Source organism: Mesoplodon densirostris, chromosome 6 (assembly GCF_025265405.1).
Source record: "Mesoplodon densirostris isolate mMesDen1 chromosome 6, mMesDen1 primary haplotype, whole genome shotgun sequence".
NCBI classification, from domain to species: Eukaryota; Metazoa; Chordata; class Mammalia; order Artiodactyla; family Ziphiidae; genus Mesoplodon; species Mesoplodon densirostris.
The window spans coordinates 133,989,750-134,016,406 of record NC_082666.1 but is presented as its reverse complement, the minus strand read 5'-3'; the positions used below and the strand labels follow the sequence as shown (position 1 = coordinate 134,016,406).

At 40.7% G+C, this 26,657-nt stretch overlaps 1 protein-coding gene across 1 annotated transcript in view; it reads right to left on the bottom strand.

The window, feature by feature from the left end:
• The window catches only part of LOC132492237 (probable ATP-dependent RNA helicase DDX60), an 80,274-nt gene that overhangs the window by 40,954 nt on the left and 12,663 nt on the right, over nt 1–26,657 (bottom strand). Inside the window, exons 6-19 of the mRNA XM_060101607.1 lie at nt 26,463–26,579; nt 25,389–25,550; nt 23,871–24,029; nt 21,846–21,987; nt 20,737–20,892; nt 17,939–18,044; nt 17,375–17,490; nt 15,618–15,778; nt 11,408–11,660; nt 9,392–9,558; nt 8,697–8,855; nt 6,924–7,073; nt 4,550–4,669; nt 3,048–3,143 (exon numbers count right to left, since the gene is read on the bottom strand). Of these exons, the coding sequence (XP_059957590.1) occupies nt 3,048–3,143; nt 4,550–4,669; nt 6,924–7,073; nt 8,697–8,855; nt 9,392–9,558; nt 11,408–11,660; nt 15,618–15,778; nt 17,375–17,490; nt 17,939–18,044; nt 20,737–20,892; nt 21,846–21,987; nt 23,871–24,029; nt 25,389–25,550; nt 26,463–26,579 (2,064 nt within the window). The remainder of the gene's footprint in view (nt 1–3,047; nt 3,144–4,549; nt 4,670–6,923; nt 7,074–8,696; nt 8,856–9,391; nt 9,559–11,407; nt 11,661–15,617; nt 15,779–17,374; nt 17,491–17,938; nt 18,045–20,736; nt 20,893–21,845; nt 21,988–23,870; nt 24,030–25,388; nt 25,551–26,462; nt 26,580–26,657) is intronic.

Below are 26,657 nucleotides of genomic sequence, written 5' to 3'. Positions count from 1 at the left end.
AATAGAGTTACCATATGATCCAGCAATTCCACTTCAGGGTATTTATCCAAAGAATACAAAAAGATATAAGCATCCCCCGTGTTAATTGCAGCACTATGTATAACAGCCAAGATATGAAGCAATCTAAGTGTCCACTGACGGATGAGTGGATAAAGAAATTGTGGTATGTATATGCAGAATGGAATATTATTCAGCCATTAAAAAGGAATGAAACCTTCCCACTTGTGACAACGTGGAAGGACCTCAAGGGCATTATGCTAAGTGAAATAAATCAATAAATCAGACATAAAAAGACAAATAATGATCTCACATGTGAAATCTTAAAAAAAAAACACACACACACAAAAACAAGCTCAAAGACATAGAGAACAAATAGGTATTTGCAACAGGTGGGCATGGGAGAAACGGGTGAACTGCTTTTGTTTGTTTTAGTTTAGTTTAAATAAATTAAATAATTTTTCAGTTGATTTAAAATCAGCGAATGAAAATAAGACAGGGAGGGCTTCCCTGGTGGCACAGTGGTTGGGGGTCCGCCTGCCAATGCAGGGGACACGGGTTCGTGCCCCAGTCTGGGGGGATCCCACATGCCACGGAGCGGCTGGGCCCGTGAGCTATGGCCACTGGGCCTGCGTGTATGGAGCCTGTGCTCCACAGCGGGAGAGGCCACGGCGGTGAGAGGCCCGCGTACCGCAAAAAAAAAAAAAAAAAAAAAAAAAAAGAAAAGAAAAGAAGACAGGGAAACTTGAATCATCATACATGGTCTCCAATTACCTTTAATCAACCATGCCAAGTTTACACAAATATTGGCAAATTCAGGCAATAGAAAATCTTGACACAAATTCTTTTAATTCCCATAACCAATCCATCAATAATTCCTCTTTATCTTACTTTCCAAAATGTCTTTCAGATCTAAGCATTTTCTCCATGTCCACAGCCCCCAAGTAAACCACGATACCCTCCTGGCCACCCTCCTAGCTCCCCAGGCCATCCCCTGAATTCTTCACATCACAGCCAACAGGTACGTCTCAAGGATGAATTCCAACAGGCCATGTCCACAATTAAATTTCTTCAGTATCTTCCCACTGCATGTGGAACAAAATATAAACTCCTGAACAGGGCGTATATGTTGTGCTGGGGGTAACCGCCCCCCACCTGCCTCTCCAGCTTCATTCAAGCCTCTCTCCCATCCTGCCCTCGCTTTTCTCCAGACACACTGAACTTTGCTTTGTTCCTTGACCACAACTTTCCTACCCCGGAGCTTCCACATATATTGCTCCTTCTGCTCTTACCCCCTTTTGAACTTGCAGAGTTCGGCTCAATGTCGCCCTACTGGAAGACTTTCTGACCAGCCACCGCAGAGCCGTCCCCCTGCTGTCTCCCTGCCATCACCACAGTGGGGTCACACGGATCCATCTCGTCACCATACACACCGACGTGGGCTGCCACCGTCATGGGTAGGCGTAGCTGTCTACCCCCTTTTTTCCAATGATTCTGTGACTTACCCTGGGCATTCCCAGCACCAACAGTGCCTGGCATTGTGGAGACACTCCTTATATATTTGCTGAATTAATGAATGTTCTTTGACCAAATAAAGCAAATGGAACTAGATTTAAGGAAGATTCTCAAATGTGGTCTCCTTTAAACAGATTAAACTATGACACCTGGCAATCAACTGGAAAGAACTTATCATCAGAGCCAGACAATTTAAAAAAAGAAAAAACTTCCCCTGCCCATTTGGCTTTGCCCTAGTCAGATAATACACCAGTCCGCTGAGTGGTGACCTTAGGCTTTGTACAGATAACACACTTCCTTGGTTCTGCCAGAATAGACATCAGTCTCCAAAGACCATCAGCTTTACCCTGACATAAAATTGGGGAAACTGAGGTACCCCATGTCACAGCATTTCAAAGCTTTGAGACTAGAGTACAATTCAAGGTTCTCGATTGCAAAGACAAAGCTGTTGGATTTTTTTTTCAATATGAATATTCAAGGCCCTCAGAATGTAGCATATACAGAATGAGCAAAAAAAAAACCTACAGTAAGTCAGATTCAAACCAATCAAAAGCACAGCTTGCTTGGTAGCTTCAAGCTTACAACAGAAAAAATTAAGTGAAATACAGGCTTATCATCATTTTCCCCTTTAAACTGAAAACCCCTTGGAGCAAAAGAATTCTTTTATAATGCTTTAAGTCTCTTTGAATAAATATTCTTAATTCTGCTGTAAAAACTTTCTCAGTATCCTTCATTTGCTCTATAAATGTCCATCATTTTCCATCCTGCTCTCTCTGTCCAGGGAAACTGACCCACAGAGGCTACTTCAAAAGAGCTCCAATACTCTCTGGTTCCATTGGCTTTGGCCAAAGGAGAGCCTGGGAAAGAGACCTGAAGGAAATGAGGGTGAGGCCTTTGTGCCATTGGCAGCCTTCCTGGCAGGTTACCCTGAGCCAGGTGTGCTCCTCGGCTAAGGCAGCTGCCCCTCGCAAAGCGGCCAGCACGCTCAATCTCCCTGTGGGTCTCAGTGACCATATCTTTCCTTGTCCCTTTAGGCTGAGGGGTAACCTCCTGGCCCTGGGCTACTGAACTAACGGCACAGTTCCCCCATCCACACACCTTTGCAAAAAGCTCTTCTTGAATTCTTCCATTTTGCGTGTGTCATCTGTTTCCTGGTGGGACCATGACTGACAAGATACTGTACCTAACTGACATCATTGTTATAGCCCCAAACTTTTCGCTTTGGAGATCAAAGATCAGATTTTCGGAATCTCTGTCCAGGAAAACTTATGCCCTGGTGGTGAGTTCTGCTCCGCTGAAACGGTGGTCACCAAAGACGGCTCCTCTGCCATCCAGAGGTCCGCAGACACAGATACCCTGTCCTGAGCCAGAACAGGAAAACGGAGCCCAAAGACTGGTGTGATTCACAGGGGAAAGCCAGTGTCCTCCGCAACCGAAACTCCACACAGACGATGAATGCCCCGAAGCAGCAAATGTCTTCAGTGTGGTGCTTATGCAACCAGGAACTCAACCCAGAGAAATAATACCAAACCTACCTCATCAAATATAACGTATCTGATCCTTTTCACCCACGCCTGGCGATGCGGAGCTAACAGCAGAATTTCAAAGCAGGCAGGCACTGTGATAAGTACCTAAAAGCAAGAGCATTGGGCAAACAAACGCTTTTGAGCACCTGCTACACCCAGATGTAGTTCTAAGAATACAAAAGAGAGAGTTAAAACTCCTGAATGGACCTGCTGAGTAAGCAGAATATGATATATTCTTTAGAATCTTGTGAAACTACAAGTTTTATAGGTCAAAATGGTAAGATATCAGATTTGAAGTTTAAATTCTGATTTATGAGCATTCACGGTAATTACAATAGGAAGAATTCATTGTCGCAGGTTTATTCCTTCAAAAGCTGACCCCGAGGTTCAGTTTAGGTTGAAAACCGTTTGCTAAAAATGAACAACTATGGAAGTTGGGAGAGGACGGGGCAGAGGAAGCAGGTGACTTCAGAACACACCTGGGGACGCTTTGGCCCACCTGGCTTGGACTCCGGAGCGCGTGGCAGCTGTCAGTGCTACTCCACACGCAGCCGAAATGGCCAATGTCTCTGCCCCAGCCCCGCTCAGTCCCAGGGTGCCGAAAGTGGGGCAGCACAGGGGCCGACAGCCGGCCTTGTCGGACCTCACGCCCCGTCCCTGGGCAGCGGTGCTCTTACAAATGGCGATGTGGATGTCACATCTCACATCTACCATGCAATGTGCTATAGTCACGTTTTCACTTTCTGTTCAGCTGTAACTGTTTTCAGTGAGTTTAATAAGGAGGGAAACTGTCTGATTTACTTAACACCATGAAATCCATCCATAAATACAAATTTTGAAATTATGATGAGTGTCCTTCCCATCAAGAAAGGTCAAGAAACAGTTATTCTGAATGGAAATCAGTTTGTCAGTTTTTATAACATGGGGTTCTTCAGATCATTTTCGATCCACTTATAAACCAAGATGATGCCATGAACTATAACTGAAATCTGCAATCAAAAGGTAAGTGTCCTTGGGCCTCCCTGGTGGCGCAAGTGGTTGAGAGTCCGCCTGCCGATGCAGGGGATACGGGTTCGTGCCCCGGTCTGGGAGGATCCCATATGCCGCGGAGCGGCTGGGCCCGTGAGCCATGGCCGCTGAGCCTGCGCGTCCGGAGCCTGCGCGTCCGGAGCCTGTGCTCCGCAACGGGGGAGGCCACAACAGTGAGAGGCCCCGCGTCCGGAGCCTGTGCTCCGCGGCGGGGGAGGCCACAACAGTGAGAGGCCCGCATACCGCAAAAAAAAAAAAAAAAAAAAAAAAAAAAAGGTAAATGTCCTTGAGCAAGATGAGCTCCATTTCTTACTCTCTGGAATATAACACTGTTAATTTTCTCTAAAGCCACTTCATCTTTTATAAATTCAAGAAAATTACTTCTACAAGCCCTTGTCAAGATATTGCATTTCTACTGAAAGAGACTTCTAAGTACTATCATATAATTCGATAACAAATGCATTAATTAGCGTAGGTCCTACCTGAGAGTTTAGAGCCTCATGACGATAGTCCCGTGTAAAAACACCACACAGATTTTCACCGCTTGGCAGATTTTTGTTAAAACGATTCTCAACAGTTGCTGCAACCTGATTGACAAGGGCCTGATTGACAGGGAAAAATATCCATTAATCGCATAATAAAGTACAGGGGAAACCTCAGAGAGAGAACGACAGGCACTGTCTAAAAATACGTACTGCTGGGAGGGCAGGAAGCTTCATCACCCCTTTCTCTTACCATCTGCCTAACCCACGGGCTGTCTCTGAGCTCTGTGACTGCGCGTGAACTTCACTTATAACCTCAACCCAATGTAAAATGGGAAAAACCGGCTTCATCAGAGGGAAAAAGCAGGAAATGTTGCCCACACATGACAAACAGCTGATACCTCGGCGACCAAGGCTTAGAAAGAAACCGTGCGTCTATGTAGAACGGCCAAGGAGGGCAGCCGAGATGGACGTGTGGTTCTCGTATTTGGGGGCATCCCCAGACCTCTACCTGCGAGTGTACAGGGGACCCACACCACAGACTAGGCAGGTGGTGGCCAGCGGAATCTGAGCGTGTGCAAACCCATACATATCTCTGTATTTCACACTCTATGCCCAAAAAAGTCTCACCTAGATTAACATGTAAACTTTAAAACATAAGCATAAAGATACTGGAAAGTGGACATTTTCACATATTTTCATATATTTGAGCACACTCGGAAACACTAAACGGAAATATTGATAGATCTGACTACACAAAGATATTAACAAAATATCATTAATATAACCGCAATATAGCAAAAAGATAAAATGACAAAAGTATGTTGGTTATACTTTACAGAGAAAAAGTAATATACTTATTATACAGACTTCTGGCCAATCAATAAAAAGGCAATCCCCTTCCACTACAAGAAAAAGAAAATGGGCAGATGTCATGAACAAGTAGTTCATGATTAAAGAAATATCGCTGCCCAGAAATCATACGGAAAGGCTCCCCAATCAGTGATCACAGAAATGCAGATTTATCATGAGATGGAAATTTCTACCTAGCAGTATGGCAAAAAGTGTTTGAAGACCATAGGAATGTTGGAAAAAAATAAAGGATATATATACTTCCATATACTGTCAGAGGGAATAAAAATGGATTTAAACTTTTAGAAGAGTAATTTGGCTTCTAAAACCTTTAGAAGAGGAATATGTATTGTGTTGAATTACCAATTCCACCTCCAGTAAGCTTAATTTTTCTTGATATATTTTATTAATTTCCTGCTATGAACACTTACTGCTTTCGTAACCATGAAAAACGAAAAACTACAATCAAAACTAAAGTGCTAATTTCAACTAATCATGTTGATCAGTCTGGTTCTGAGCCTGATCCCAAGTCACTCAACACCACGTTTTCCTAGAAACTAAAATGGAGTGAGATCTCATTTTAATCTGTAGAATCAAAGTTATCCCAAGTAAATCTGCCTTTCTTAAGAGTAATCGCATTAAAAACAAGGGGTTGTAAATGAGGATATGCAAACTTATACTTCCTGTAAATCAGCCTTTCTCCTAAATGACAAAGATCATACTTTATGTATTTAAGTTTGGCATTAGGTGGTTCCAGCCATCAAAGAAATATGGCAAAACCACCTGGCATGAGAAACACACCAGGCACTGACGCCCAAGAGCAGACAGGATGCATACCATCAAGGGCAGAGGCAACGCAGGCTTCCTAAAGACTCAACATTGCCCGACAAAGTCGGGATGCTTCTCTCAGTTTGAGCAAAAAGCTGAATGACAAGATCACAGGACCAGACCTCTGCCTCACAGTGCTCTAAGGGAAGTATTACTTTGGCCTCTCAGACTGGAAGGAGAAAATGCAGGTTAGAAAATAAAGTGAGACGCATGGAAACAGAACAGGCTGGTGGTTGGCTAGGGTGGGGCTAAGGGTGGGTAGAAGGGGTGAAGGGGGTCAAAAGGTACAAACTTCCAGTTATAAGATAAATAAGTCTGGGGATGTAACAGTGACTACAGTTAGCAATATGGTATTGTGTACCTGACAGTTTCTAAGACAGTAGATCTTAAAAGTTCTCATCACAAGGAAAAAAAATGTATAACTATATGAGGTGATTCATGATTCATGTTCACTAGAATTATGGGGGTGATCATTTAACAATACATACAAATATTGGCCATTATGTTGTACACACGAAACTAACAGGTTACATGTCCATTTCATCTCAATAAAAGTGGAAAAAAATAAATTGTGAAAAAAAATAAAGAGAGCTAGATCTACCACATGACTACGTGCATTAAACTAGAAGAGGAGGTTCGGGAGTGAAAGAGAAAATTCAAGTCACTTGAACGACCCCCCCGCCCCCAGCCCTACCTTGGTGGGGGCCACGTACACGACCACCCCATCGTCGCCCTCCCGCAGCACCTTCTCCATGCAGTAGTAGGAGGCGTAGGTCTTCCCTGAGGACGTGGGGGCCACTATGACCGCAGACTCATTGTTGTCCACGACGTCCAAGAGCTCTCGCTGCGGGGTTCAGAGCACCGTTGTGTCAGCACCAGGAGAAGCATGTTAGCAAAACAAATACCTTAAGACACGTCCAGCATAATTCTCTGAGCCGCAAAGGAGCGGCTGCGAGTTGAAAACACACCAAAAGATACACGGGAACTTGTGAAGAACTCACGGCCTCTCTCAGAACAGAGAATTGCAGTGCTTTTGAGCGTCTGGAGGTGGGTTTGTGTGGGAAAAACAGAGAGTGGGTCTGAACAAAATATCTTGTCCTTGGGTAGATATTCTTTCTTATTACTTGTCATTGACTAAGTGCACGACGGCTCTGAGAAATGAAGATCTAAGAGTATGTATTTTTGTAAGGGTGAAAAAGTAGCTAAACAGAAAAAAAAATCAATGATTAATCATTTTACTACTTATCTTGTACTTTCTAAATAGAAGGATGCCAGCCCCTACTTTGGAGGGCATGTGGGACCTTCATTAAAACAGACTCCCGGGGCTTCCCTGGTGGCGCAGTGGTTGAGTCTGCCTGCCGATGTAGGGGACACGGGTTCGTGCCCTGGTCTGGGAGGATCCCACAAGCCGCAGAGCGGCTGGGCCTGTGAGCCATGGCCGCTGAGCCTGCGCGTCCGGAGCCTGTGCTCCGCAACGGGAGAGGCCACAGCGGTGAGAGGCCCGCCTACCACAAAAAAAAAACAAAAAAACAAAAAAAACAGACTCTCATCCCTTTAGTCTATGCTTTTATTCATCAAAATGAGGACTAGTCAAAGGGTCATTAGCCTGTGTGATGGGCAGAAGATGGAAAAGCCCCCGCAAAGCCCCATCCTGCACACTCTCTGAATCCAGGTCCACTCTGGGCCACACCTCAGAGCAAAGGCGACATCAGAAGAAGTGCAGCGGAGCGGGGCGTAGATACCTGGAGGGCCCTTAGCTGCTTCGTGTTCTGCACTTCAGGAAGGAAAGACCTGGTCCCCCTGCCCCTGAACAGCAGGCCGGGAGTTTCTGAGGCTCTCCAGCCTCATCAACACCGGAGGATAAAGTCAGCTTCTGATAAGACCACCTGTTAGACTGAGCCTCTGAAATGGCATTTTCAGAGCTAAACATGTGGAACTGATAAGGTTCGAGGCAATTTTATAAGGTTGAATCAACACAGAAACGCACCCTTCTATTCCTAGTTTTCTAGCCATCAATATTATTTTACACTTGTTTATAGAAAAGTAGCTACTATGGTCACGGGTACAGGCTGTAAATATCTAAACAACTGTCCCTACTGTTTAAACTCCTTGAATGTCTCTGTCACATTTCTATATTTACATAGGATATCCTGCAGACAAAGGGAAGCCCCGGAGGATGCTCCATAATGATACAGTCGGATAACAAAGACAGAACTTCAAATATATACGTGTGAATCCATCAGAGTACCTCCAAGAAAATGGTCTATTTATGAAAAATGGATGATATGAAAAATTCACTTTCTTTAAATGGGAAAAAGTCTACATTTGACATTTCCCATGACAATTTTAAATGAGATGACTCAACATTAAGAATTTCATGCCAGATGTGCTGTGTGGAATCATGAGAAGCTCCTGAGATCAGATTTAATAATAAAATACAAAAATGTTTCTTTCATCCAGTCATTACCTGCCAGGTGTCAGGAATAAAGTCCTGGACTCTGGGGTCTGGATCTTTCCTCTCTTCTCGTACCAAATAGTGGCCCATGTACTGCAGCTGAAACCGAGCTGGCCCAATGCCAACTGAGTATTTGTTCTTCTTCTTCTCCTTTATGTCATTTCCTATGACCTATAGGAGTTTACAAGCCCATTTTGATTTTAAATTATAACATCCTTTAAATGATTAAAAACATTTTTTAAAATAACTGAAAACTAATATTTATGAGAAAAGCATTTTACCATCTTTCAAATTTTGCAATATTTATTGAAGAAATCTCTTACCACCTAAATCATTATCTTAACTAAGAGTAAATAGCAGACATCAAGATCTTCAGATATCCATCACGGCACCTGAGCTACAATCTGATATCAAGACAACTGAACAGTCGCTATATAGTTCTTAAATGTTTTGCTAGAATTAAACACAGGATTAGTTTTAAGGGTCTGCAGAGACTATCTGGCATTTTTGTCCAGAGAAGCTTTTGTAAAATTTTCTAATTCTAGGTTACTTCAAGTTGGGGGAGCTGGATTACTAATAATGATTATGAACTTGGAGTAAATATTTTCAGTAAAAAAAAAAAAAAACCCAGGTAACTGTGCTTACAAGACACTTGAGGTGCACTTAATAATTACTCTACTAGAATGGAGCTATTCTGAAAACATTACCTGTGCTGGATGCAAAGTACTTGCCAACTCCTCAAATCCTAAGTACCTAAGGCATCTGGCTATGAGTTGCCGATCTGCCTCTTGCAAAAGTTCTGGGTATTTTTCCATCACGGAGTAGATCCTTTTCATCATTTGAACAGCTATACTTAAATCTTTTGTGGTTTCACCTTGGTAAAGAATAAACAGCAAAACTGTTATAAAGGCCATCAAAAATAATAAATGTTTGATTGTCCAAGATTAGTCACTCAGGCTATCAACCTGACCCAATTAAATTCATTGTCTTACTTAGCATTAATGGATGTTTTGGAATACAGAAAACTCAATCAAATGAAAGTGCAACTAAACACATTCCAACATCTCTGTGGATAACTGAGATGTAGCTCTGTAAGTGTTGGGAGAAAAAGGAAAATCTTGTAGCTCATGATAGAAATAAGATCACTAAAGCCCAAGTTGGTCTAAGTTCTAAGGAATACAAATCTTTCCCAACTATTATTTTCATGCCTTCTCTACTATGTTCAAAGAAAAATGTCCAGATGAGTTTAAATATCTGGTTAAAAACTTGGCAACATTTATTGAATCTTAATGGTGACCAGAGATAAGTATCTGGTGTAATCACCGGAGCCTTTAAATTCAATCAGTCTGTTACACCTGCCAGATCCAAACTTTGCTAATCCCTGTCCATTTCTTTACAGTCACATACATCCTTTCTAGTCCTCCTCACGGCTGGTCTTTTCATACTTCACGTTAGGGCAGTTTTGATTCGCCCTTTCTTCCAATCAACCTACATTTTATCTATTTAACAAATATTACCAAACACATACTGATGCTATAAAGGCTACAAAAGAAATTTAAGCCACTGTTAATCCTGATCTCTCTCAGGCCAACTGCAAATCCTGACACATCTTAATTAGAGAGACCCACAGAGGCCAAGTCTTATGCTTCTCACTGGGATGAAATCTTCAGGGAAGTCTGTCGTTGCAGGGGCAGATTGAAGTTTGCAGAATGACAGGGTGAGGGGGAGAAGAACCCCCAGGGACCCCGTGTTCAACGGATTCAAGTGTGGAGACGACCCAGACAGACAGGTCAATGAGGTGTACTCGGAAGTACTGTCAGTTGGAGGCATACTGGCCCCTCATCATTTCACCTGCCATCAACTTACACGTCTCTACCCAGCCATGTTTCTCCCTTGCCTGCCTCTTCTTTTCTTTTCTACTATCTATTGTAGCAGTTGTAAAGTAGAGCACATGGAAACCACAGCAACTTCTGGAAGAACTCAGCATGCCAGGCAAACATGATCCGAGTTTTGCCCAGAAAGAAAATGCTCGCACTTCAGATCTCAGAGATGAATGACAGACAGACTCTCCCTGGGACCTCGCCATCTGTGGGTCCCCTTAACCATGCCCACAACTCTCTAAGTGGTTGTTTGTAAACTTTGGGAATTGACTTGAATTTTTTTATTGGAGTGTAGTTGACTTACATTGTTTTGTTAATTTCTGCTGTACAACAAAGTGATTCAGTTATACATACACATTCTTTTTCATATTCTTTTCCAATAGTTCCCTGTGCTCTACAGTAGGACCTTGTTGTTTATCCATCCTGTATATACTAGTCTGCATCTGCTAACCCCAAACTCCCACTCCATCCCTCCCCCTCTCCTTGGCAACCACAAGTCTGATCTCTATGTCTGCATGTCTGTTTCTGTTTCGTAGGTAAGTTCATTAGTGTCATATTTTAGATCCCACAGGTAAGTGAGAAGGAATTGATTTGAATTTGCTTATGAATGTGCTGTACCTTTGCTACTGGGGCCCCCTTTGAGACTTCATTGCTCATTGATAAAGTAGAGGTAATAATACTTGGAGGACTTCTCCAAGGACAAAATCAGATAATGCAGCTAAGGCTTCCCTAAGCCTTCTAACACAGACTTCCAGTTAATAAATAACAGCTATCATCATTAGATTTTTATGCTTCTCCAATGTACTCAAACAAACAAATCAAGAAGAACGCACAGCCACATACCTTCAGCACGGCAATGTTCTTTCCACGCTCTCAAGCAGGCAGTAATCCCCACCATTTCAACTCGAAATTTCACTGAGCTACTTTTACATGATTTCAAAAAATCTTCTAGGTTCTTTATTCCAGAGTTTAAATTCTCTTTCAGCTCCTCCTCAATAGAAAAGGACAGAACATTCCATCTTTTCTCTTCTTTTTGTTCTTCCTTGGCAAACAGCCTCTCCTTATTCTCTCTAGTAATTTTTTCAGCCTTGGTCTCCTGCCCCAAAAAAAGAAGGAAACATGTTGTAAAACAAGTTGGAAATAGTCCAAGATGGCATTGCATGAATGAGACCATAGTTTTAAGTGTATATTGATTATTTTGAACGTAATCCCGTTCTTTTTTTTTTTGCGGTATGTGGGCCTCTCACTGTTGTGGCCTCTCCCATTGCGGAGCACAGGCTCCGGACACGCAGGCTCAATGGTCATGGCTCACGGGCCAAGCCGCTCCGCGGCATGTGGGATCCTCCGAGACCGGGGCACGAACCCGTGTCCCCTGCATCGGCAGGCGGACTCTCAACCACTGCGCCACCAGGGAAGCCCCGTAATCCCGTTCTTGACAAGGCACAATTTTCATTTCAGTGTCTGTTTCTTAACATTGAAGCCTCTGTGAATTGAAATCTTTGGACAATCCAATTTAATGACTATAAAGCCTCTGTGCAGATAATTTTTCTAGATTTCTAAGTGGTGTAGGTTATAAATTGAAGAGTAAATGTAACACAATCAGAAACACCAGGACCCTGGTGTTTCTGTCTCCTGATCTCTAGGGAATTGGTTTTCCTCTTCCATCCCCCATGGTCACCTCCCTCCCCCAACTTGTGCTTCTAGATATTTCTTCCACAAAGCCTTGCTCAACTCTCCCAGCCTGAGTACGGATCCCTCCCCTGCCCGGGCGTCTCTCTATCAAATGCCCATCACACGCAAAGCAGTTGGATTTTCCTTGTCATGAGACAGGAATGTGCCATAGTTGTTGGTGTGTCCCAAGCACAGCACAAGTTCATCCTCTTTTATGGGTGAATGAGCAAGGGGCAGGTGGGAAGGAACATCATAAATAAACCGGTTTGCTCTGTCTAGACAAGCATTTCCAACCAACTTACACACAATATAGACCCACTTCTACTACACTTTTACCTACTTGACTTATTAATGTGCAAAGAAAATTAGAGAACTGTTGTATCCATAAGGGAACACTGACACACCTTCCGTTATTCTGCTTAGTCATGAAACTCATATCTAAACTTTGCCTTTAATGAAGTCAATTTTCACTGTCATCACTTTCTTAGTATTTAATTTGAATCAGTGGAGCTTCTCCAATGTTTCAACTTCCCAAATGTACTGTCCTGTCCTGGGATAACTCGGCATGGTTTGGTCTCAACAGGACAAGAACAAGCCCTGGCTCTTTGCCAGGTACAATGTGTTTGTTTTAGCTTGAAGTGTTGCTGGAAGAGCACATTTACATGGTGCTGAGGTTGTTTAATCTCCACGAGATAAGTTATTTAATTTCCAATAATGTAGAAGATAAAAAAAACATGAAATTTTTTTCAGTCTTTATACCTTACACTAGGTAATTAGAATTTTTGCCAACTTTCTATTTTATAACCTCTCTCGAAAAAAAATAACTATATAAAAGAAGCTTTTCAGGAAATAAAAAAGGAATAGTTGTAATTGGATGGTCTCACTAAAGATAAAATTGGCTGTGAAAATAAAAAGGAGGTTGTCGCCACGAGGAGAAAAACAAAGACCACCAAGCTGGGCCTGAGGTGGCTGCTTGTTGACTATTAAAGCAAAAGTCCTCATGTCTGCTCAAATATTTTTTTAACTTTAGGTATAACTGAAAAATTGTAGGATATTGAAAGTGTACGTCATGGTGGCTTGATATACATGTACATTGTGGAAGGGTTCTCCCCACTGAGTTAATTAACGCACTCATCAACTCACGAATGTATCTTTTGGGGGAGGAGGGGAGGTGAGAATATTTAAAATCTACTCTCTTCGCAAATTCAGTGATATGATGTAGGGTTATCCACTCGAGTCACCATGTTTCTCCTGTTTCTATGAGTTTGACCTTTTTTTTCTTTTGGATTCCACGTGTAAGTTACACCACACAGTATCTGCCTTCTCTGTCTGCCCTACATCACTTAGCAGCTCTAGGTCCAACCACGCTGTCACAAATGGCAGAATTTCCTTCTTGTAACTGAATAATATTCCAATATACATACAGACCACATCTTCTTTATCCATTCCTCCCTTGCTGGATGCTTACATTGTTTCCGTATCTTGGCTGCTGTGAATAATGCTGTCATGAACATGGGAGTGCAGAGATCTCTTCTACATCCTGTTTTCTTTTCTGGGATAAATACCAGAAATGGGAATGCAGAACTATATAGTAGTTTTATTTTTAATATTTGGAGGAAATACACCATTTTCCATAGTGGCTGCACCAATTTACATTCCCATCAACAGTGCACAAGGGCTCCCTTTTCTCCACATCCTGGCCAACACGTGTTGTTTCTTGCCCTTTGGATGATGGCCGTTCTGACAGGTGTGAGTCGATATCTCATTGTGGTTTTGATTTGATTTCCCCTATGACTGGTGATGCTGAGCATCTTCTCATGTGCCTGTTAGCCATCTGCATGTCTTCTTTGGAAAGATATCCGTTTAGTTACTCTGCCCACTTTTTAATCAGATTGTTCTATTTTTTGCTATTGAGTTGTATGAGTTTTCTGTATATTTTAGATATTAACCCCTTATCAGATCTATGACTTGCAAATATTTTCTCCCATTTTGTAGTTAGTTGCCTATTCACTTCTTTGATGGTCTCCTCTGCTGTGAAGAATCTTCTTAGTTTGATACAATCTCACTTGTCTATTTTTGCTTTTGTTACCTTTGCCATTGGTGTCAAATCCAAAAAAATCATCACCAAGACCAATGTCAAGGAGCTTACGGCTTATGCTTCCTTCTAGGACTTTTACAGTTTCAGGTCTTGCAGTCTGTGATCCATTTTGAGTTAATTCTTGTGTATAGTATAAGATAGGGTTCCAAGCCTCATTCTTTTGCATGTAGCAGTCCAGGTTTCCCAACACCATTTACTGAAGAGGCTGTCTTTTCTCCATTGTATATTCTTACCTCCTTTGTCACAAATTAATTGACCATACATGCTTGAGTTTATTTCCGCGCTCTCTATTCTGTTCCATTGACCCATGTACCTGTTTTTATGCCAATACCATACTGTTTTGATTACTGTAACTTTGTAATATAGCTTGAAATCAGGGAGTGTGATGCCTGTAGATTTGTTCTTTTTCCTGAAGATTGTTTTGGCTATTCAGGGTGTTTTATGGCTCCATACAAATTTTATGATTGTTTGTTCTATTTCTGTGGAAAATGCCATTGGAATTTTGATAGGGATTGCATTAAATCTATAGATTGCACTGGGCAGTAAGGACATTTTAACAATATTCTTTCTTCCAATCCGTGAGCGCAGAGTATCTTTCCATTTATTTGTATCCTCTTCAATTTCTTTCATCACTGTCTTGTAGTTTTCAATATACTGTAACCTCCTTGGTTAAATTTATTCCTAGGTATTTTATTCTCTTTGATGCAATTGTAATTGGGATTGTTTTCTTAATTTCTGCTTCTGATAGTTCATCATTAGTGTATAGAAACACAACAGATTTTTGTATATTGATTTTGTATCCTGTGACTATACTGAATTCATTTATTAGTTCTAAGTTTTTTGGTGGGGTTTTTATATAATATAATGTCATCTGCAAACAGGCAGTGTTACTTCTTCCTTTCCAATGTGGATGCCTTTTATTTCTTTTACTTGCCTAACTGCTCTGGCTAAAACTTCCAGTGCTACGTTGGATACAAGTGGTGAGACTGGGCATCCTTGTCTTGTTCCTGATCTTAGAGAAAAAGCTTTCAGGTTTTCAGCTTTATCATTATATAATGACCTTCTATCTCCCTTATTACAGTCTTTGTATTAAAGTCTATTTTGTATGGTATAAGTATAGCTACTCCTGCTTTCTTTTGGTTTCCATTTGCATGGAGTATCTTTCCCATCCCTTTACTTTTCTAAAAACGTAGCATGGAAAGCAACTATCAAAGGGACTGAACAAATAACAATAAAGGACAATGAAAAGTAAAAAAAAATTTTGATAGAATGAATATAACCTACCTGTGTCTTCTTGCTCTTGGGTTCACAGAAATTCTTCTTTGGCTTGATAGCTTGAGGTACAACAAATTTTGAAGAGACTGATTCTAATGACTTCCCATAAAATCGTTGAAAACGATGATACATTTGCAAGGATCTAAGATGATAAGGATCTCTAGATTTTGCTGGAAAAGAAAAGGCTTAAAATGCAACACTACTACATATTTTCAACAGTGTTCTCACTAATCCTTCACACCATCCCACACACACGTGCACTTTTCTTTTTAGTTTGGAACAGTAACTTAGGCTGATGACTTTTGTTAAAGAAGGAATCTTAAATCACACTATCTCTTGTCCACAGAATGATTCCTTACTTTATTTAAAGGATGCAAGCAACAAAACACCCTTTCATTGTACACCTCTCAAAGCAAATATCAGGATGCTACAAAGAATGACAGATTCTGGGCATTACTTCTGTTTTGTGCCCTGTGAATGAAGTTAAGAAGGGGGAAGGTAGGGCTTCCCTGGTGGCGCAGTGGTTGAGAATCCACTGCCAATGCAGGGAACACAGGTTCAAGAACTGGTCTGGGAAGATCCCACGTGCCGCGGAGCAACTAAGCTCGTGCACCACAACTACTGAGCCTGCGTTCTAGAGCCTGCGAGCCACAACTACTGAGCCCACGTGCCACAGCTACTGAAGCCCACGCTCTGCAACAAGAGAAGCCACTGCAGTGAGAAGCCAGTGCACCACAACGAAGCGTAGCCCCCGCTCACCACAACTAGAGAAAGCCTACGTGCAGCAACTAAGACCCAATGCAGCCAAAAATATAAATAAATAAATAGATAGATAGATAGATAGATAGAAGGGGGAAGGTCAAGGCCAAATCAGGAAGATGTCCATCTAGGGTATCATGGCTTCTTGTATCACTTGACAGAAAAATTCTTACTCCAGACCATGGCCACGGAGCCAAGAACTTGGCAGCTCAGAAAGACTCACTGTAGAAAAATCCAATGACATAGGAAATCCCAACACTCAAGGTATGACTTACTCCCATCCCCAGAGAAAACTACAGCACTCACTTTAAGCAGGCTGATTTTTCTAGATCTGTATCTACATATGTAAATCAAACAGCTCCGAAGGATGTTAATGATTGATCTAAAAGCTCTCTTGTCTTTTCAGGATATTAGTAGTTGTTTATAACAGCAGGCTGGGAAGTGTTTCGTGGGAACATGCTTACTAGGTCCACTCTTAGATTCTTCTGAAGGTAAGTTCTGTCCACTGGAGGAAGGGTGGGGGCGAGCATGGGGCAGACAAAAGAAGACAAGGGATGAGCCGGGGAGAAGGGCCCCTACGTCAGTCTCGGCTGACTTGCTCTCAGTGGTGCTACAGCCTCCATCCCGAGCGTGAAGGTGGGTAAACTGCTGCCCTTGCCACGGGTGACGTGAAAGCAGCTGCCACTGCTTGAAAGCCTAGAGCCTCAATATTTCTGCCATCAAGGAGCACACTGATGTCTTAAACTATAAACTGTCGTAGCTTAAAACAGCTTCTAACTCTTGTGGGACAAATGCCATCTCTGTGCACTTGCTCCTAAGACAGCTGTGTGCCCGTGTACACGTGACGGTCAGCAAAGTGGGGCTCTTTCCTCACCCTCTTTACTGACATATATCTACATATCTTGTACGTTATTGTTATTCAAGAAATAGAATAATGTTTCATTGTAACATAAAAGGCAGAGAGTGAAATAGATTTTAAGGTATTTCAACAGAATCACAGAGCTCACCATCCAAGTGACCCTTTGTCCTGTCATAATCATCACTAAGGGGTCTGTGGGAATGCCAGTGCACAAGTTCATCAAATTCTTTCTGCTTGACCAGTGAAGTTACAATAGGATCATCGCTATGAGAAGAAAAGAAATATAGGCACATTTTAAATTGCATGCCTCCAAATATAGCACAGCATAGGTCTCATTTTTTAATAATTAAAAAAAAATCATAGCCACCTTTCCTCTTTCCGAGATATAATGTGGGTGATAGAATCCAAAGAGCAGTTTACTGGGGCTTCAGAACCCAGAATCCACCCCATATTTTGTGCCATCGACATCAACAAATATTCATCCACTCATGCATTAATTACAAACACACAGCTGGAATGATTTTACTCTAAGGTTAAAATTATGTTGATTTTTAAGCTAGTTATGATCACAAGACACTGTTAAATTTGAAACTAAACTCATTATGTGTTACAAACACGTTACATCTAATATAACCTCTTTATAAATAATCTGTCGAACTGTGTAAAAGCTTTAATGAGTAATTCATCCATTCCACCCAGTGGCCCCCCATACCTCGTTAGGAAAGGCAAATCTTTCAAAATGTCCCCAGCAAACTTATCAACCACCTGACATGACACTGGAATAAAACCCAAATTAGCCATCTTTTCCTTGGAGGTATCTGTAAAAAAGTAGTAAGACAAGGTCAAATGCGAAACTTTAATACAGCAATGTTACACATCATTTTCTAAAATTTCACATTTAAAAAAAACATGTTTCATTGATCTTATTTATTTACATTAATCAATTCTAGCCCTTCCCATAAAGCTATTTTCCACATTAAGACATTCTGGAACATGGGAGAATATAAAGAAGTAGGCAGCATTTAGGCATGTAGGTAGGTAGATAGAAGGATAGATAGACAGACGGATGGATGGATGGACAGATATACACTGACAGACAGAAAAACACCTATGTTTCCTATTTCAAATATTTGTTCCTTTTCTTATTTCCTATTATGAGACAAGGAATTTAAATATGGAAGTCTCACTCAGAAATCTCTTACATATATACTTTTATAAAAATAAACAGAGGGAAAATACAGATGTCAATGACATTATGTGATATCATTAGTCTTCCCTTACATCCTCCTTGAGCTCATGCCCATGTACACCTACACATGACAGATGGGTATCACACGTCACATATTGATCGCATATACAATAGCTGGCTAACAAATGCCCCTTTATCCAGTGTCTGGTTCATAATTCCAGGTGAGCTGCAGTTGCTCTGCTCGTTATTTCCTTGACGTTCACCGTTCCCATGTTTGCCTGAAACCTTCCCATGAGTTCCCACAACTCTCCCCGAGCACTTTCTTCTTACAGCCTTGGGTGCAGCCAGAGTCCTAAGGGCTTCATGCCCCCCGAGACTTGACGAAAGTCACAAGGTAAATACCCCAGCTACCTTGCTCTTGGGGTAAGACATCTCCAAAGTGGTTTGCACACAGTTCTAGGATTCCCAGTAAAACTCACCTGTAGTTGCCCATGTGGAAACCTACGCATTAACACGGCCTGCACCGACTGTGTTTTCTTCCTGGTATTACCTAAGCACTCCCTTATTGGATCTTCCTGGGAACAATAAACTCCTTGTTTTCAAGCGTCTTTGTCTGGTGAAACTCATTCTGACATAATGAAAGGGGATATATATTCTTCCCCTTTACTCTGAAAAATACACTTGTATCGATATATATTCTTCCCCTGTACTCTGAAAAATACATTTGTATCGATACGTCCCCAACCCCCCCTTAGCTTGTTACTTTCCATCCAGGGTCATTTTATTCTTCCTGAAATTCATGATACAGAAATGTCTCCAGTGATGACAGGATGATGGATAAATCAGCATTTGTATTTTGAAAAATGTCCAAGCTACTCATTTCTTAAAACTGTATTTTAAGAATAACATATGATTTCATTATGTTCTGACTTCTATCATGATATTTGGGAAAGTCTATTATTAGAGACTAATTTTTATTCCTTTGTAAGTAACTCTGGTCCTTTTAAGATATTTATTTTTACATTCTCTAATCCCACTGCATTGTGCCTAGTGTGTGTATTTGTGAGTGTGCATGTGCATACGGTTGCTTTGTCCCACTCAGGACTCATCATATGCCCTGAGTGTGCAAATCCCTGTCTTTCATCATCCAGGCAAACTCCAGCCACAGTCTCGTCAAATATGGCCCAATCTACACTGGCTTGGCCTCTCCTTCCAAATCTCCAAATGAATGAAAGGTTAGACAGCTTCATTCTGTCTTCCATGTCTTTTAACATGTATTTTATCATTTTTTAAATCTCTATTTCTTTTGTTTGTTTTTCGGTTCTTTTAAAATTTCTCCAGCTTGAGATATAATTGACATATAACCCTGTGTAAATTTAAGGTATGTAATGTGTTCATCATTATTGTACCTGTAGTTCTTTTGATTTATTTCTAGCTCACAAGTTCGCTCTTTAGCCAAATCCAATCAGCTTTTGAACCTATCCACTGACAGTCTTTTCATTTCTATAACTTTGATTATTTTAAAATGTGAAGATGTTTTCTATCATTTTGTTATTTTTTGTTTCAAATTTCATATTTTATTTCTTCAAGCATTTTTAAACACACATATAGTATATTCTACTTTTGATAATTACAAAATCTGAAATACTTAAGAGTTCTCGTTTTGCAGCTTACTGTTTGTCTGGGGGCTTATTTCTCTGCTGTTTATAAATTTGCATGTGCACACTCGTATGTGGCAGAGAAGCCCTGTAAAACCAGGGTATGTGATGATGTTCCTCTACAGAGAACACACCAGATTCCTTTGATCGCTTTAAGGTTATTTTCCGGCTTAGAGTTGTCTTGACTCTGCTGACTGAGTGCACTGAAACCCAGATTCTTAGGAGGGCAGACCTACAATTAGAAATTCTCAGAGTGACCCAGAGATCAGTCTCTCCCTTCATGTTTGGCTCCTGGAATTTCCCTCCTATTGTTTCAAGCTTACTTACGATTTTGTAAAAAGATGTCTGGTGTCTCTTATCTAACATTTCCATCATTACGCACAAGAGATTTTTCACTTGATCTACACTTCAGATTGATAGAAATGGAAGTCACATATATCTGGCTTTCTTAAAATTTGGCAACAACATTAGTTACAAGGAAAACATATCACTGTTCAAAATTAGACTCAAAGTATTATCACCCCAAGGATATGACAGTATAGGTCATTTTAAATGCACAGTACCCGAAAATTATTTATACTTGCAACATTTAGTTACTGGTGCTTTCAAAACATTTTCAGAGGAACGATGCTTTTATTTCAAATTAATTTAGAGATTTATTACCTTTGATTGGTGATGGATCCTTTTTAAGAAAGGGAAATTGTTTTGTTCTCAGAGGAAATGGCTTTCCAACATCAAACTTTGTGACCAACTTTGATACAGTATCCCAGAGATGTTCATAATCTTTCATAATGACATTTCCCAAATTCAGATGTAGCCCTACATGAGTTCAAAGTAGTAAACACTGAAAGTCATTCACACATACACAGAAGCACACATTTTGACTAAATTCACAGAGCTCTGAAATACTTGTCAAACAGTGAAATTTTCTGTGACTGCTACACTGAACCTACAGCCAAACGGTCCCTAGTGCTGTCTGTGGGACTGGAGACTTTAAAGTTTATCCTGTTTCCCTATTTGATAACTATTAACTGTCTTAACTAACAATAACAGATGGTGAATATCTAACTATTCTTCAAGGTAATAAAAAATGCTATGTCACACATAACTTCATAATCAATAAAACAATAAAACTATGATTTTTCAAAAATGAGAAAGTTTGTAGAGGATTGCTAAATTTATTTGTAGCTAACTCATTCTAACACTTGTAATATGTAGGAACCAAATCTTAGAGGTCAAAGAAGCTTCAATAATGCTCAATCAGTTATAGTTCTCTTAAAATGTCTTTTATTTTTCTTTGACTACGAATAAACAGCAGAAGATTTCTTCTAATAAAATTATTCAAAGAAAGAAAAATTAATTATGTACAACAAATATATAAATCAGCTTTATCTTTGGAAAAACTTAAAATTCCCTAAATACCTAATAGTAGTATGTAATGATTACATTAATTAGAGTAAATATTCTGAAAAATGTTCTGCATATATTTAACTGAAAAAATCACCTGTTAAAATTATCTAGAAACGCCAAGTTCCCAAAGATGTATGTTTTCCAAAAATACTTGTGGAGTAATATTAAGGTAAAAATATTTTAAAATACAACATTCACTCTGATTGCAACTAAGTAAAACTTATACACATGCATAAATAAATATCTGAAAGAAAATGACTGCTATATGTTACAAGTGTAGAAAACAATTTTGAAGCTTTAAATCCTTTATAATGTTTATCTCTGGGTAAAGGCATAATTATTATAACATACTAGGGTGGTACCTTGAACACTTTCATTTTCATAGTAAAAGGCTATATTCTTCAATAAAAGCTCATCACTTAAGTCGGAAAGGTGAGTTAAATTCAGATTCCAAAATTCAAAAACGTCTATATTACTTAGGATGAAGTATTCACACCACTTTTTCTGAAATTGGAAATAAAAACCAAGTCAGTGACAATTTTTACATTAGCAAGAACCTAGAATACTTCAAACATCTCAATAATCCAACTGAAAGGCAGGTGGGCTGCGCTCTTCCCATTCTTACGGATGTGAGCCCTTCCAGGCTGCGTCATAATGAATGCGTCACACCTTGAAAGATTAAAGTTAAAATAAAATCAGGCTGACCAAGAATGATTCAGCATAGTCCTCATTCCCAGTCACAGAAATCCGTACTTGACTCTTACAACTTTTCTCCCACAGATACGGGACTAGAGAAATACTTCTGCTTTCACATGTGCCTCTCTCTGTTCTTTCCTCAGGGTTTAATGCTTCCAGTGTTACTGTCAGGTCAAAACAGCATTTAAAAAAAGAGCATTTGATTGTTTAGGAGATCCTTCGCAAAGATCCCCATCCACCTACATTCCTGGGCAGCTGTATTCCCGCCTGTCACAGGCAGAATGTCTTCAGCAGCAGCACTGAGCTCAGAGCAGGGCAGACACGACTCCAGCAACCGCAGCGCACAAGTCAGCGTTCGAGTTTGGGGAGTTGGGTTGAGAGGGAAAAATGGAGGCTTCTCTGCTCCACACACGATAACACACCCAGGCTCTCCAAACGTGGATGTGGAACTTTAACAGTAGAAGTGTTCCACTAGAAGTGGAATGCAGGCAAACTGCATACATTACCTTAAACTTTCATATGTTTCTTAAACTTCTTTCACATTAAAAAAAAAAAAAAGCTGGGCTTCCCTGGTGGCGCAGTGGTTGAGAGTCCGCCTGCCGATGCAGAGAACGCGGGTTCGTGCCCCGGTCCGGGAAGATCCCACATGCCGCGGAGCGGCTGGGCCCGTAAGCCATGGGCACTGAGCCTGCGCGTCCAGAGCCTGTGCTCCGCAACGGGAGAGGCCACAACAGTGAGAGGCCCATGTACCACAAAAAAAAAAAAAAAAAAGCTGAAATTCATTTTATTTTATTCAACCCAACATACCCAAAATATTGTCATTTCAATGTGTAATGAATATAAAAATATTCACAGGGCTTCCCTGGTGGCGCAGTGGTTGAGAGTCCACCTGCTGATGCAGGGGACATGGGTTCGTGCCCCGGTCCGGGAGGATCCCACATGCCGCGGAGCAGCTGGGCCCGTGAGCAAAGGCCACTGAGCCTGCGCATCCGGAGCCTGTGCTCCGCAACGGGAGAGGCCACAGCAATGAGAGGCCCGTGTACCGCAAAAAAAAAGAAAAAAGAAAGAAATAGCCAGCGGCCACTACAAAATGAGCTAATCAAGAGTGTGGAAGAAAATAGAAAAATATGTGAAAAGAAAAAAATTATATATATATATATATATGTATATATAATTCCAGTGTTAGAAACAATAACAAATAACAGAAAAAAAGGTCTATGCATTTAAAAAAGAATAAACCAAAATATTAACAGTTATCAGAATTGACTTGAGTGGTGGGCCTCTGGGTAAGATTTGCTTTTGCTTTTGCTTTTTTAAAGTTTACAGATTTCCTCTAAATGTCCTCTAGAATGGATGAAGATAATCAACTATTACACTGATTTCTTCAACTACGCTCAAGAACAGAACATGACAGAAGCCATCTCTTATAGTTGATGGCACAAAATCCTGATCTTAACACAGACCAGAAGGGGGGCTATGATACATCCCCTCAGGCTGAAGACACACCAAGCTGTTGGTTTTTACCCCCCAGAGTTATTGAAATTGGGAAGTGACTTATTTAGGCCTTTACACCTTTAAAGCCGCCAAAGGGCTGCCATTGTTCCCATACAAATCTGTTTTTGAAGGTCATTGTGGTTTTTCTACATCTAACAACTGAAACAAAAAAACAAACTAATCAAGGGTATACTTACCATTGTTAAGAAAGTCTGAACGTCCTCAATCCAGTGGGAAGTGATGAATCTGGTACATGCTCTTTGGGAAAGAGGTAAGTGGAGGAGAAATGCCACGCTGAGACAGTGCAGTCTACACCAATCTGTCACCCCCTCCAGGGTGAGGCAGCTCCTCTCCCCCTGCATCAAATAAAGAAGGTGGGTCAGGGGACCACGGGCAGGACACCGCCTGCTGCCTGGGCGCCTCGAGAAGGTGCAGCTGCGCCACGTGGGCAGGAACCACGCGCTCTTGTGCTGCACCACGTGGGCAGGAACCACGCGCTCTTGCACTGTTCACGCTGCATGTTTGCAGAAGTTCTTTTCTTCACATAACACACACGTTGGGTAAGAGGGACAGGGAAGCGCCAGCTTAGTAGCAGTTTACATAAAGCAACTTCCTGTGTTCTTAGTTGAGCCCAACTTCACATGAGCTGACCCAGCAGCGCATGAAGTCAGGAGCTCACAGGATCCTGCAGGGCGGGGCCACACGTGAAATGCTCCATATCTTCTCTCCCAGGCGTCCTATTTTAAAGGTTATATTGAAAATTACCAGGGTGAGGAAACTGGTACAATCTGAAAACATACCCAAGTGGAAATAGGGTAAAGAAGTGGGCATATTTAACCTGATGAGACAATGTTTGCAGGGCTGTCACTGGAACCAGACTGAGGCTTATTCAGTGTGCCTCCACAGGGCCAGACGGGGTCCAATGATGAGAAGCCCCAGAGACAAGTGGTTTAGTATCACTTTTGTGATCATTTAAAACGGCATGCCTAGTCATCTACGTTATTTTGCAAAGACACTATTCAAGCAGACCTAAAGGACGCAGGAGAAAGATGATGAGCCCTGTTCATTTCTGAAACTATGAAAGAAAGAGACCAAACTGCGTTTCTCTTTCATAAGAATCTTCAACCAGGAGTTCCCCAGCACTCAGGGTGTAAACAACACAGTACGTGTACATGTGTGTGTCTGAGTGCACGCGTGCACATGTGCAGACACACAGGGATGGCTTGTTGGTTGGAGAACAAACCCACACCAGTCAACAGAGTCTCAATGGCCTCTGTCAGCCCTACAGAAGTTGTGGCTTTAGCATCTGTCCAGCCAGGACAGCAGGAAGGTCCTTGCACAAGGCAGCAGACAGAGGGGAGCTTGGATCAGACAGACAGACCTGGTTTCAATCCACACTGTATTTCATCCTTGGGTTTGACAAATGTTCCCTGGACTCTCTGAGCCTCAGAAAGAATCACAGCACCTCTCTTAAACTGCTGTCGTGAAGACTTAATGGCACAAGGCATGTAGGAGCCCAGAACATCATAAGGGGGTAAACTCTCACCAAGGGCCACTTTCTTATCTTCCTCTGGAGGGTTGGACACATTTGACTAAAAACGTACTAAGGGAAACATCTGTGAGTAGAACACCAACCCATCTAACAGCACAATAGATGTTTCAATAAAATCAAATAAATAAAATTTCGTTGGTGTTTCATGGTAAACCTATCATACCTGTTGGATGTTAGCTTTCTGAGCATCAGTGGTCTTCGATCTGTTTTCTAAAAAGTGATGGTATAAACTCAAAGACAAGGAGCACGAAGTAACACAAAGAACTTGCCGAATGTCAGATCCTTCTGGCCACAGTTGCTTTAGCAGAGAAATAGTTTCACATGCCTGTCACAGAAGGAAATTGTAAAATGTCGTGATATTTAGAAAAATATTTTCAATCATAAGTGATCTTACTAGAAGAACTCATACAGAAGAGAAAAACAGATATGACTACACAGAACTATAAACATTTCTGTTTAAAGGAAGAAACAAAATTCAAAATGGGAAAATAATAAGTATTTCAATGAAATTATTACAAGTTTAAATATGTAAAGAGCTCCTATAAATCAATAAAACATCTAAGCCTTTAATAAGAGATGAGCAGACAATTCACAAAATACAAATATTAATAAGTGTTCAACCATTTTAGTAACAAAAAGGACAATTAGATAGCATATTTTTACTTTCAAATTAGCAAAGTATATTTTAAGGATAATAGCACTGGAAATCATGTGACGTGTCATTTCTCTTATATTTGCAAATCAGAATATACATAGGCACAGAGTTACTGCAAAGCTATTTGGCAATACATATGATTATCATTATGTATGCTGATACTTTCTGATTGACTATGCAAGTTCTAGGTACGTAGGTTAGGTAAGTTATACAAAATGTGTACCAAGATTTATGCTCCAAGATGTTCATCACCAAGTTATCTGTTAAAGCCAATTTTCAAACAATTTAAATGTTCAGCATTAGAGAAATACTAGGCATCCAGTAAAAATAAAATTTGTGAATAATTTTTCTGATAATCGGAAAAAGTGGTGTATTAAAGTCTGTTATTAATATGTTTGTCTGTTAATATTATTATAGTGATATTAATTTCCTAGTTTGACAAATGTACCTTGGTTACATCAGATGTTAACAATGGGGGAGGAAGCTGGGTGAGAGGTATATGAGAACTCTGAACTATGTTTGAATTTTTTTTAGTAATTAAACAATTCAATCGAATAAAAAGTTTTTTAAAACTTTCAGTACCTCTTCCATCATATTTTTCCATTTTAAATTTCCAAAAAGACGTCCTAATGCTAAAACTCTACATTCCTCCAATTGCTTAATCAGGGTTTTATAAGCATTCTCAAAGTTCTTTTCATTCTGCAAAAGGAAGGCAAGTCACATAAATCGTCATGAATAATATATCACATTACTTTCCAACTAAAGAAAATCATATAT